The sequence below is a fragment of the Emys orbicularis genome, chromosome 2 (assembly GCF_028017835.1).
Source record: "Emys orbicularis isolate rEmyOrb1 chromosome 2, rEmyOrb1.hap1, whole genome shotgun sequence".
Taxonomy (NCBI): Eukaryota; Metazoa; Chordata; order Testudines; family Emydidae; genus Emys; species Emys orbicularis.
Window position 1 is genome coordinate 296055213 of NC_088684.1, and position 12455 is coordinate 296067667.

A 12455-nucleotide genomic window follows, 5' to 3' on the forward strand; every position below is an offset into this window, starting at 1 on the left:
ATTCTCCCATTACCAGTCTGCACTACTTTTTTGCACCCAAGGGAAATATATAGATAAGTATCTAACAGACCAAGAGTCCAGAAGGCTACACTCAGTCACACACACAGCACATATGCAGCACTTATTATGCATCTCAAGGCAGTTCACACTACAACATAAATCATATCCATGCCTCAGTTTTGCCATCTGTAAAATGGGTATAATATATATTGCCCACGAATGATGTGAAGTTTAGTTAGAGTTTGTTACAACACTGAGATCCTCAGATAAAAGGTTCTACAGAAATTAGATCAGAATTAAAAATACTTTGATCATCTTACCATCACTCGATGAAAGAAAGGAATTCCAGACGTGAGAAGCACAACTAAGATGTACTTGTCATTTTTTCACAATTGTGTGGGTTATCACAGCAGACAAAGGGTTATTAAAGCAGAGAGATCTAGAAGGTGTGTCAGAACATGACTTTTAAACGGCTTCTTTAAATGGCTCAAAATATCTGTTCCTTGTGAGCACTATCTGCTTACTTTACTAAAAGCATTTATTCCTTTTAGCCTTGCAGTGCTAACATAGCTATGAAAGCATGATCTGATTCTGCCATGGCTTGGGCATCAACATTTAAGCTCTGAATTAATCCTTGATATTGATGATGCAAGGGACAGAAAGAACAGCTTGATCTTCAGATCTCAGGTTGAGTTTATAAGGCTGATAGAAAAAAAGTCACCTTGGTATTCACATCTCAAAATAATCCTAAAATTAATAAACGAACCATTGGGGAATCCCATATGCCAGTTTAATATTACATTTTAAAGTTTTTGTCAAACAAATTGTAAATGGAGCTTCGACTTCATCCCCTTTCTCAGATCAGTCTCAATAAAATGATGCATGACATTTCAAAGACTTTAAACCTAACCATTGCCGTAAGGTGTCAGGTGACTACCTAAGAGATTGCGTTACCTGAATCCAGCAGTCTCAAATTCAAGAGTTTTGAGAGTTTAAACGGTCCCATTTTAGTGACATCATCATACCCTAACTTGACAGAGTGCCCTTTTCTCAGATAAGAATTCACAACAATTTAAACCTAATCAGAAGTGAGTACAAGCATGCTCAGGGGAAGGGGATAAGGCCTATATTAATGAACCTGCCTAGACTTTAGGTAGATTACACACATACACACCTGAACAATTGTCAGAGTCACGACAGAGGTCAGAGTATGATTCATTATCTGGGAATATATACAAACAACAGGGACCAAACCTGCAGTTTGGACAAAAGGGGTGTGAATAGCAGTGCACACAAAAGTGCTGTGCTGTAATTTCCCCCCATGGATGCTGCAAACTCAGGATCTTCAAATTTGCACCCTCAGCATCCACATGCCCGAAGAGAGTAAGAACATCTATAGCTAGGAAAATCTAGGGCGCTCCCTGAATACAGACTAGTTTAAAGGGAAGTGAAGTCCAAGTTCTGGAGAGGAGTTCCCACTGTTTTGCCTGTCAAGAGTTGCTGAGCTCCTCCAGAACCAGAGGCTCCACTAAAAGCTAGGGGGAAGCACACTATATCACTTGTGTTGGCCAAGCTTACCGCACATGCCAGGGCTCCCTCAATCCCTCCGCAAGCTCCTCGTATGCCACCCTCCCTACAACTTCCCTTATCATCCACCTGCAGGGCTTCTGTGTGCCCTCCAAAACCTCCTCTTCCCATACCAAGGTCCCCTAATCTTCCCCCCATGGCCAGTGGCGTAGCCAGCTTCTCAGTGCAGGGGGAGCAACCATAAAAAAGGCGCCCCCCTTTGGCTCCTCCTCTGGCCACGCCCCCCCTTGGCTCCTCCTCTGGCCGCTCCGCGCCCCCCCCCTTGGCTCCTCCGGCCACGCTGTGGCCATGCTGCGGCCCCCCTCGGAGGGGCTCGGGGGGGGGAGGGGAGGAGAGCCGGGCGCAGGGGAAGGGGTGGCGGGCGGGCGCTGCTCACTTCTCCCGGGGGCTGGGGGAGTGGAGCAGTGGAGCGGGCAGATCCCCTCTCCCCGGCAGCTTCCTGGTTCCCTCGCCTGGGCAGCCCAGCATTTTTTTCAAAAGTGGAGCCTGCCAGGCCACCGCTGGGGTCCTGCAGGCAAGTGGGGGGGCATCACGGTCGGACTCCGGAGGAGCCATTTGGGGGGGGGGGGGGGGGCGGCGGGGGCGGCCGGAGGAGCGAAGCGGCCGGGCTCCTCAGCCATCGCGCTCCACGCTCAGCGCGGCCGCCTCCTGCGGCGGCTCAGGGCTCGGCGGCCGAGCACTCCGCAGCTGGCGGGCAGATCCCCACTCCCCGGCAGCTTCCTGCTTCCCTTGGCCCGGAAGCTGCCGGGGAGAGGGGATCTGCCCGCCAGCTGGGGAGCCCTCGGCCGCCGAGCCCTGAGCCGCCGCAGGAGGCGGCCGCGGCGGCGATGTTGGGGCCGCGCTGAGCGTGGGGCGCGATGGCCGAGGAGCCGGCCCCTTGGCTCCTCTGGCCGCCCCCGCCGCCCCCCCCCAATGGCTCCTCCGGAGTCCGACCGTGATGCCCCCCCACTTGCCTGCAGGACCCCAGCGGCGTCCCAGCAGGCGCCGCTTTTGAAAAATGTACTGAGGGGAAGCGGCTGCTTCCCCTGAACCCATGGCATGGTGCTCCATTCTCCCTCCTGCCAAGGGCTCTCTGTGGCCCCCTACTCCCCCCCCCCCAAAGAATGTCTGTTTCAGGGGCAGGCAAACTTTTTGGCCTGAGGCCCGCATTGGGTTTTGGAAATTGTATGGAGGACCGGTTAGGGAAGGGGGTCGTGGCCCGGCCCCCACCTCCTATCTGCCCCCCTGCCCGGGACCCCTGCCCCATCCACCTCCCCGGCTCCCTGACCGCCCCATCCAACCCCTCCTCTCATTCCTGATGGACCCCGCCCTGGGACCCCTGCCCCATTCAACCACCCCTTCTCCCTGTCCCGATTGCCCCCGGAAACCCTGCCCCTGACTGCCCCCTGCCGCCCCATCCAACCCCCCCTCATTCCTGACTGCCCCCCCGGACCTTTGCCCCCATTCAACCCCCTATTCCTCCCCCGCCGGCCCCTATCCACACTCCCACCCACTGACCACCACCCCGAACTCCCCTGCCCTCTATCCAACCCTCTCCCCCGCTCCATGTCCCCTTACCACGCTACCTGGAGCACCGGTGGCTGGCGGCGCTACAGCCGCGCCGCCCGGCTGGAGCCGGGCCATGCCACCGCCACCACCACGCAGCACAGAGACTGGGTCAGAACGGCTCTGCAGCTGTGCTGCCCCAGGAGCTCACAGCCCCACCGCCCAGAGCATTGCGCCGGTGGCGGAGCGAGCGAGCTGAGGCTGCGGGGGAGGGGGAGCAGTGGGGTAGGGGTCAGGGGCGAGCCTCCCGGGCCAGGAGGATGGTCCCGCGGGCCGTAGTTTGCTCACCCCTCATCTATTCCCAGCATGTCAGGTTCCTCCAACCAAATGCTATCAGGGGTTCTGTTTGTCCCAATCCCCCAACTTATCCTAGCATCCTCCTTTCTCCCCACAAGACAGGAGCTCTGTGTGAACCCTCATTTCTTCCTTCCCCACCATGCCAGAGGCTCTGTCAGTCTGTCTCCCATTCCTCTTCTGAGGTCAGTTTGTTTCAAAGAAATATGCAGCAACCAACTGGAGTTTTTTTTCCAGAGGAGCTAACAGCTTTCCCTTGCTCTACCAGAGTATTATATTTGCCTCTTCTAAGCATCATTAGCATGGCAATGACTACTCAGCCACTGTCAAAAAATGCAGGACAAAGAAATCCAGCACTGGAAAGTATGCATCCCAAGCAAGGTCAAGGGACCTGCAAAGAACGAACGAACGCACGCACACACCCACACCCACCTCCCGAGGGGATGAAGCACAAATCACAAAACATCATCATAAAGCAAACCAGGCAAGTGATGTGGCAGATAATCTACCACACACACGATGGGGTCACAGTAATAAGGGTCTCTCACAGAGGTAGATAAATGTCACATATCCATCCTACAGCAATACTTAATTGGGGTATTTTACTGTATGAGCAATTTCAGTGCTGAGGCCCACCCAATTGGACCGAATTATACATTTTATTACTAAAACCTGGAGTTTGTGATGCCTAGTACTCAGCAGAGTTAGTGAAAAGAACAAAAAGACAGAGAAAGGATTACAATGAAACAAATTATCCGGGAAGTAGAGGAGATGTCTTAAATATGAGGAAGCAGGAGGAAGAAGGGTGTAACATTCATTACATTGAATGAAGCAGGATACTCAGAAGATATTTACAATAAAAACTGTAAGCCAGAGCTGCCATGTGGAACACTGATTCAAGCTATGGCTCATTAGGTAAAGTCTGCAGACAACTTAATACGTGAGAAACAAAGGATTTAAAAATATACATAAAAAAAGGCAGGCTGAGAAAAATAATTCATTGATTTGTGGCTGGAAAATTGAAGAGGCCATTTAACACAAATATGGAATGGAAAAAATACCACGCTCTCAATATCCAGCCCTGAAAAACAACAACAGACGACCTTTCATGTGAGGATCTCAAAGATCTTGATAATTATCACATTGCCCTGCAACGTAAGTGTTATACTTATTTTACTGATGAAGAAACTCAGGTACAGAGAAGTTAAATGAATTGCCTAAGGTCACACAATTAGTGGCAGATCCAAGAAGAGAACCCACAAATTTTGCCTCCCAATTCTGTTCCTTGACCACTAACAGCACACCCAGCAGAGACAACTGCCCATGTTACACATTGAAAAGATGACATTCTTTTTTGGGGATGCTCACCCTGACTTTAGTAAGTTTACAATGGTAGCATTAAACTATTCACAGGGAAACAATTTCATTTAATGATAGTGTTCAAGCAGCGGAAGTAAAGAGCACAAACAAACAAAAGAGCACTTAAAGTCCCAGTGGTTTGGAACAATGGACCATTTTTGAAAACTTCCCAATTGAAACTGGAAATCAGCTGCAGTGGACATTTGTGTATGACAAACCTTTGCTTTGGTGGCAGCTGAGGCAAGAGCAGCAGCTGCAGCTGTAGCTACATTTCCTTCAGAGATTTCGTGTTCCACTTTCTTCTTTCCAGCGTCGCTTTCCTTGTCTTTGCACGCATCAACGTTTTCCTTGTTCTCTTCTGCCTCCTTCTCTTCTAAAGAGATGACCCAATAATTTTTTTTACATTCATTCTTCACTTCATGATCATCACACCAGGGACAGGATTTACATAGCACGTACTTCTGTGCTCACACGGCATAAACCCATGCACGAGCACATTACAACACTCCCACTTAGGTGCTTTACATTATTATAGCACCTCAGCGCTTCCTCCACATACTGCTACAGAAGCAGTTTGAACACCTCCACAAAATGTATATCCCAGAGGATCCCCCCCCAAACCCTTAAGGGTGATGCTCCTAAAGTGCTTTCATTTTCTACCCCTGTGCACTCTTCTCTCCCCCATCTTTTTCTTAGTCTTAATATCAAAATAATTTTAAGTTGTATTTCCAATAAACAAATTCCATGATCATCTCCATTTTGAGATGCAAACGGAGACCTTTTTATTGTTTTGCTCCGTCCTCTCCTAAAATCCTGATGAAAAAAATCCTGTCAGAAAAGATGTGCCAGATCTATACGACACAATCAGAACACAGATTCATGTAAGAAATGACATGGTATTTTAAAATATAGGAAGATACTATGATTTTTCAGTACTTTATTCCAAACCAGTCAAATGAAATGATTTGCACAACCTCGTAAGGAAACGGAGAAAGCGTGTTAGGCTTTAAAGCACAAAGCTGTGTTCATAGTAGTCCCATTCATCTGCTTCTTTACATTAGGAATGGACCAACAGATTAGCAATATAGAAATAAACTCATTTATATGGTTTGTGCTCACTTTAGTTTAGCAATCTGCTCACCCAGTCCCTACAGCCAAGATGAAAAAAGTCCCTAAACTGACGTCTGAAATGATTGCAATATGAATTTAGCACTTGAGCTTTTCTGTGAAATGACCTGGAATATCTACTGCTGAACCAAGCTGCAGACCTGACGTGCGAGAGGAAATACTTCTGCCACAATTAACTTTATAGTCTATTCTTACAGCTTTGGAGAAAGGCTTTTAAAACTAAAATGCAGCTCAAGTAACAGCTGGTGTCTATTACCTGACTTGGTATCAGATGTGACTTCACTGTCTTGCTCCTTTTCTGGATTTCTCTCATTTTCTCCTTCCTGCACCTTATCACCTTCCTCTATTTCACTTTCTCCTTTGCTTTCAACCTGGAGTGTTGGAGGGGGATGAAGGAAGAGAGAAAGGGGAACATAAGAAAAAATTCCTTGTTAGCTTGGTCACAGAATCACTTTGAAAGCTCTATCATCCTTGGGAAGGTGGAATCAATTTGGGACTGCCTGTTAGTTCTTTTCACAACCATGGTCAAGATTCTTGGGCACAAAGCAATTGCCACATTGGATCAGACCCATGATCTATCTAGTCCAGTAAGCCATCTCCAACAGGGGGCAGCACCAGATTTTGTTTAGTGCAAGAAACCCCACAGTAGGGAGAAGTGGAATCATCTTGTCTCTCCCCAAATATTTCATTCTAATCCTTAATAGTCAGAGATTGGTTTAAGACCGAAGCATGAGATTTTATATCCTTTCCAAAATTTGTTAGCATTCAGTACAATAAATCTGGATACTCTTGTTATCCATATAAACATCCAATCCCTTTTTGAATCTTAGTAACTTCTTGGCCTCAATAATATCATGTGGCAATGAGTGCTGTAGTCTAATTACACACAGTGGGAAAAGAGTATTTTTGTCCAACAGAAAAAGCAACAGATATTTGCAAAAGTGTGACATAAGGAAGGGAAATAAAATGAAGGAGAGGTAACTTACCTCGAACTGTACTTCAGTTCAAGATGTGTATTCCTATGGATGCTCCATGTCTAGCTATGCAAAGGTGCCAGTGTGTTCTTGATCAGAAATTTTTGTCAGCTGTCTCCCCAGGTCTACGTCTGTGCCCTAGACACCCTCATGCCCGGATATAACAGTATAGAGAGAGGAGGAGACTTGCCGCCACTCCAGGTCTTACTCAACCACAAAAGTCCCAAGAAAGAGACTCTGAGGCAGAGGGGAAGGAGGGCAGGTAGTGGAGCACCCATCGGGACACACATCTCAAAGAACTCAAGTTACTGTACATGGTAAGTAACCTCTCCTTCTGCTTCAAGTAGTGTCCCTTTGGGTGGTCCACATAAGGAGACTCCCAAGTAGTACCTCCATCAAGAAGGAGGGCATCAAGGAAGTGGATCCAGTATGGATTGTAGGACAGTGTCATCACGTCAGTCCTGGAGGCAGGCATGAGAGTGCAATGCTGGTAGAATATATGCAGCAACGACCAAGTGGCTGCCCTGCAGATGTCTGAGATGCGTACATTTTTGAGAAGGGCTACTGAGGTGGACTGAGCCCTAGTGGAATGAACAATAACTCTCGGGGGGAAGGAGGAGGGAGATGAACCCCCAAGGCTTCACAGGACACAACCTGCAACCCATTTGGACAATTTCTGGATGGAGATCAGATGCCCATTCATTCCTTCTGCAACAGAGATGAAGAGTCTAGGGGAAACCCAAAAGGGCCAAGTCCTGTCAAGGTAAAAGGGAAGAGCTCTTAACATTCTGTGTATGGAGGCTTGCGTCTTCTCTACGAGAGTGAGGCCTGGGGTAAAATACTGGTGGGTGAATATCCTGATTAACGCGGAATTCTAAAGAGACTTTAGGGAGGAAGCGAGGATGTGGCTGTAAAGTCACCTCATCTTGGAAGAACACCGTGTATTGATGGGTCCTCCGTTAAGGATTCAAGATTCCCCACCCATCCTAGGCGAAGTAATGGCTAATTTGAACAAGGTCTTAACGACAAATGAAGGAGGCAGTAACTCCCCACAGGTTTGAATGAGGGTTTCCTCAGAGCACTGGGAACTAAGGTGAGGTCCCATGGTGGAGTTGGTTCCTTGGTAGGAAGAGATTAAATAGATCCTTAATAAATCTTGCAGTGCTGGGGTGGGTGAAGACTGAGAATCCTTGTATGGGAGGGTGAAAAGTTGTGATGGCAGCTAGAAGAACTTTGATGGAGCTCAGCGATAAGCCTGTAGTCTTTAATTTGACAGGTAACTGAGGATATGAGCCAGAGGATTTGAGAGGAAGTACAGCTTGATGGTTGCAACAAGCTTGGAGGCATTTCCACACTTTTTCTAGTTGGGCGATTTCTGATATTGAGCAGCACCCATGGAACTTCTGGAAAGCTATACCAGAGGGCCATCAAACAACCATGCTTTGAGGCAAAGTGCTGCGAGACTGGGGGAGGGGACCAATTCTGATACCTGGGTGAAGAGAATCGGGGTCAGAGAAAGGCAGAGAAGAGACTGTAGGGATATGTGAATCAGCTCCGGGAACCACAGCCTGTCTCAACCACGACAGTGCTATGAGGATGGTTCCTCGTCTCAATTTCTTTATGAACTTAAACAGTAACAGTATTGGGGGATGAAGGCATAGCAGGCCTTGAGGCCAAGTAATGACTAGGACATATCCCACTACGTTGTGGTCATGCCCACACCTTGAGCAGACGTCTGCTCTTTGCATTGAATGGAGTTGTGAAGAGATCCACCTGTGGATGGCCCCAGGCAAGCCGTATTTCTCAGAACACTTCGTTGTTCAGTTCCCACTTGTAGTTGACACTGAATTGTCTGCTGAGGGAATCTATGATTGTGTTCAGCAGATGACCCCCTGAGATATGCATGCGATGTGACGTACACCAGTTCCATAGTTTTATAGATTTGGTGCATGAGGACTGGTATCTTGCTCCTCCTTGCTGATTGATGTAAACATCGCTCTGTTGTCCAGCATTATTCTGATTGGGTGGTCCTTGATGTGTGGCAGAAAGTGTTGGCAAGCATAATGGACTGCTCTGAGCTCCAATATGTTGATATGGAGGGGGTCTATTTGCCCTGAGCTATAAGGCTTTGGAATTGTACACCCCAGCCTATGAGGGAGACTTCTGTGGTGACAATCCTCATGGGAGGAGGCTGTACAAGTGAAACTCTCTCCCCCCTCCCCCACCTTTTGTGGGTCCTCCAGTTCAAAGGACCGAGGACCCTCTGAGATATGGACACCTGCTTGGATCGACAGTCTGTTGGGAGTGTGTAGAAGTTCTCAATTATGGTTGAAGACACCAAGAGTTAAGTCTTGCTAGGGAAGTCATGAACGTACAGGCTGCCATATGGCCCAGAATTTGTAGGCAAGCCCTTGCAGTGGGGTTTGTGGACTCCACTGGATTGTTGAAACAAGGTTGGACATTGTGATGAATCTGCCCAGGGGAAGTATGCCCTGTCATGAAGCACCCATAGGGACACTACTCCAAGAAGTGGAATTCTTCACAGATTCTAGCTTATCCCAACTCAAGGACATTAACTGTATTAATGAAATGAGCAGTGATTTTATGCGTAAGGGTGGAGGTGGGAAATATTTTAACATTGGCAAGTAATTTGGATTTATCTGAATGTCTGTTCTACTAGACCGGGAATTGGTTTCCAATAAATTTGGAATAGTAATTTTCATGCCCATGATTACCTTGCACTGTATTTACATCTCTTATTTCATAAAAGCAATATAAAGATAATCGAGAGAATACAGCAAACAAGGAGTAACATTCAGAATTATGTATTGTGAGTATTAGGCTTGGACTACACTACAGAGTTAGGTCCACATAGGGTAGCTTATGTTGACCTAACTACGTCAGTGTCTACACTACAGATTTGCTCCTGCCGATGTAAGTGCCCTACTACCCCAACATAGTAACTCCACTTCCATGAGAGGCGTAGGGCTTATGTAGGTGTAACTAGGGCAACTCAATGTCTATGTAGACACTGTTCCTCACATTGGCTGTTGGCTGTCATTCTTGTTAATTTCACAGCTCTGCTTGAGCCATGAAATAGACAAGAAAGCCGGCTCCTGGCTCCCCAGCTGGGCTGCTGCAGGTCTCCGGCAGGGGCTTTAGAGGCTGCAGCCCAGGGCCTTGGCTCAAGGGGGGCCCCGCAAAAATAAATCACAGGCAGCGATCTCCGGGCTGCTAAAAGGGGCTCTCAGGCAGGCTGCCTGCCTGCCATAGCTCCACGCCGCTCCTGGAAGCGGCTGGCTGCTGGCATGTCTCTGCAGCCCCGGGCGGGGCGGGGAGGGGAGGGGGGATGCGGCTCCGCGCACTGCCCCTGCCCCCAGCACTGTTCCCGCAGCTCCCTGTAGCTACGGGGGGGGGGGGGGGGGGGGGAGGCAGGGCGCCGGGGGGGGGGGGCGCCTGCAGGCACAGGCAGCGTACTGAAACCTGCTGCCCCCTTCCCCCCCAAAGGGTGCGCAGATATGTGTTAGCAGCAGCTATGGCAGGCAGGCAGCCTGAGCCCTGCTGTGCCGTCGGCTGGGAGCTGCTTGTGGTAAGCGCCTCCCAGCTGGAGCCTGCACCTCGTACCCCCTCCTCCACCTCAACCCCTGCCCCAGATCAGAATCCCCTCCTGCACCCTCCCTCCCAGACCCCGCACCCCAATCCCCTGCCTCCTGCACTAAACTCCCTCCAAGGAAAAAGACTTGTATACAGGGGCCCCACAAAATCTAATAGCCCCGGGCCCACAGGAGAGTTAATCCAGCCCTGGTCTCTGTTCCAAGCTGGGCTGTCAACCAGGCTCCTGGCTTGGGCTGTTGCCCAGGCGCCCTTCTGGGAGCCCTGCTGTGCCCTGGGGTCCTGGCTCCCTGCGGGGAGCATTGCAGCCAACCAGACTCTGGGCATGGATCTCCCAGCCGAAGGAGAGAAGCCCCCAGTGGGGGCCTGCACAGAGCTGAGAGCCCTGGCTCTCAACGCCCCCGTCCCACGCTGTCCCTCTTCAGCTAGTGGAAGCACTCCTGGTGAGGACGCGCACCACCGAAAGAAGGAGGAGTAATTACTGTGATGGCTGTATGTCGACCTAACAGAGGTCGACTTAAGATTGTCATGTACACATGTCCTTAAGTTAAGCACCAGTTTTTCATTCATTCGACTGAAAAAGCGGGGTAACAGGAAAGTGTCACAGGTAACTGCAGACACAATGTAGGTATTGTTTATTCAAGAAAATAATGAATCAGTTCTAGAGAACTAGTTTGGATTTAGTGCAGGTCAGTACTTCCCAGAAGTCATTGCCATTACCACTTCACAGTTCTGTGACCTTGAAAGGAGCTGCTAGTCATAGTCTAGATCTTAGTGGACATTTATCTATATCACAAAACCCACCACTGCAATCACCTTGTTTTGCTGACAATCTCAGTAGGAGAGATGAAGGCCCGAATAAACAGACTGAACTCCTCTCTCATTCTTAGGCAGCTTGTCTCTAAGGGTTTGATCCTGTGCACACTGAAACCACTGACAGTTTTGCCACTGACTATCATGGGCTTAGGTTCAAGCTCTAAGTCAGAGGTGAGTCACATTCATTAGACCAGGGGTCGGCAGCCTTTCAGAAGTGGTGTGGCGAGTCTTCATTTATTCACTCTAATTTAAGGTTTCACGTGCCAGTAATACATTTTAACGTTTTTAGAAGATCTCTATAAGTCTATAATATATAACTAAACTATTGTTGTATGTAAAGTAAATAAGATTTTTAAAATGTTTAAGAAGCTGCATTTAAAATTAAATTAAAATGCAGAGCCCCCCCGGACCGGTGGCCAGGACCCGGGCAGTGTGAGTGCCACTGAAAATCAGCTCGCGTGCCAGCTTTGGCACATGTGCCATAGGTTGCCTACCCCTGCACTAGACAAAGGAGGGTAGCTTGCATTGCCATTGCCTGTGATGCAACTATGAATAAATGACTTCACTCAGATTGTCAATCCAACTCCAGCTGGCACTCAGAAGGGAAATACAAGAACTATTTTCTGTGTCTTTCATCCTCTCAGTGTCTCTTGGTTTATATTTGTGCTATAAAAATAGGTTACTCGGAGCACTTGGCAGTCCAACATAACTGAGTTACACTAAATTCAAAAATTAGGAATGGTTCTTGGAGGACTGATTTCTCTTTACTGATCTCGTGTCAGGTTAGAGCAAAGGTACTTAATCTTGGAGAGCCAATTTCTCACTGAATTAAACTGTGCAGAGCCGAAAACATCACAGCACTGCACGATCAGGAATCAGAATGATCAATCCAACACTACAAGAAAAACGTTGCAACATCAGGATGTGCTGCTGCAGTTTTTCTATGGCTCTTCAATTAAATCTGACATCTCCACTTTGACCCTTCCTCAGCCCCTTTCCTCATGGCTAAAAAGGACAGGAAGAGATACCGACATCTCTTCCCACTTTGCTCAGCAATAAACTTGCAAGGGGGCACTCCTATGGCAGGAGTGTTCAATTCACTCTGCACAAGACAAGGCTGAGAACAAGGAGCTCTTTACT

The 12455-nt window shown here is 48.5% G+C and overlaps 1 protein-coding gene across 1 annotated transcript in view; it reads right to left on the reverse strand.

Annotated features, from left to right (window-relative positions):
* SMARCC1 (SWI/SNF related, matrix associated, actin dependent regulator of chromatin subfamily c member 1) overlaps positions 1 to 12455 on the reverse strand; it is a 163794-nt gene that overhangs the window by 38522 nt on the left and 112817 nt on the right. The window contains exons 23-24 of the mRNA XM_065398174.1: positions 6170 to 6284; positions 5004 to 5158 (exon numbers count right to left, since the gene is read on the reverse strand). Coding sequence (XP_065254246.1) covers positions 5004 to 5158; positions 6170 to 6284 — 270 coding nt within the window. The remainder of the gene's footprint in view (positions 1 to 5003; positions 5159 to 6169; positions 6285 to 12455) is intronic.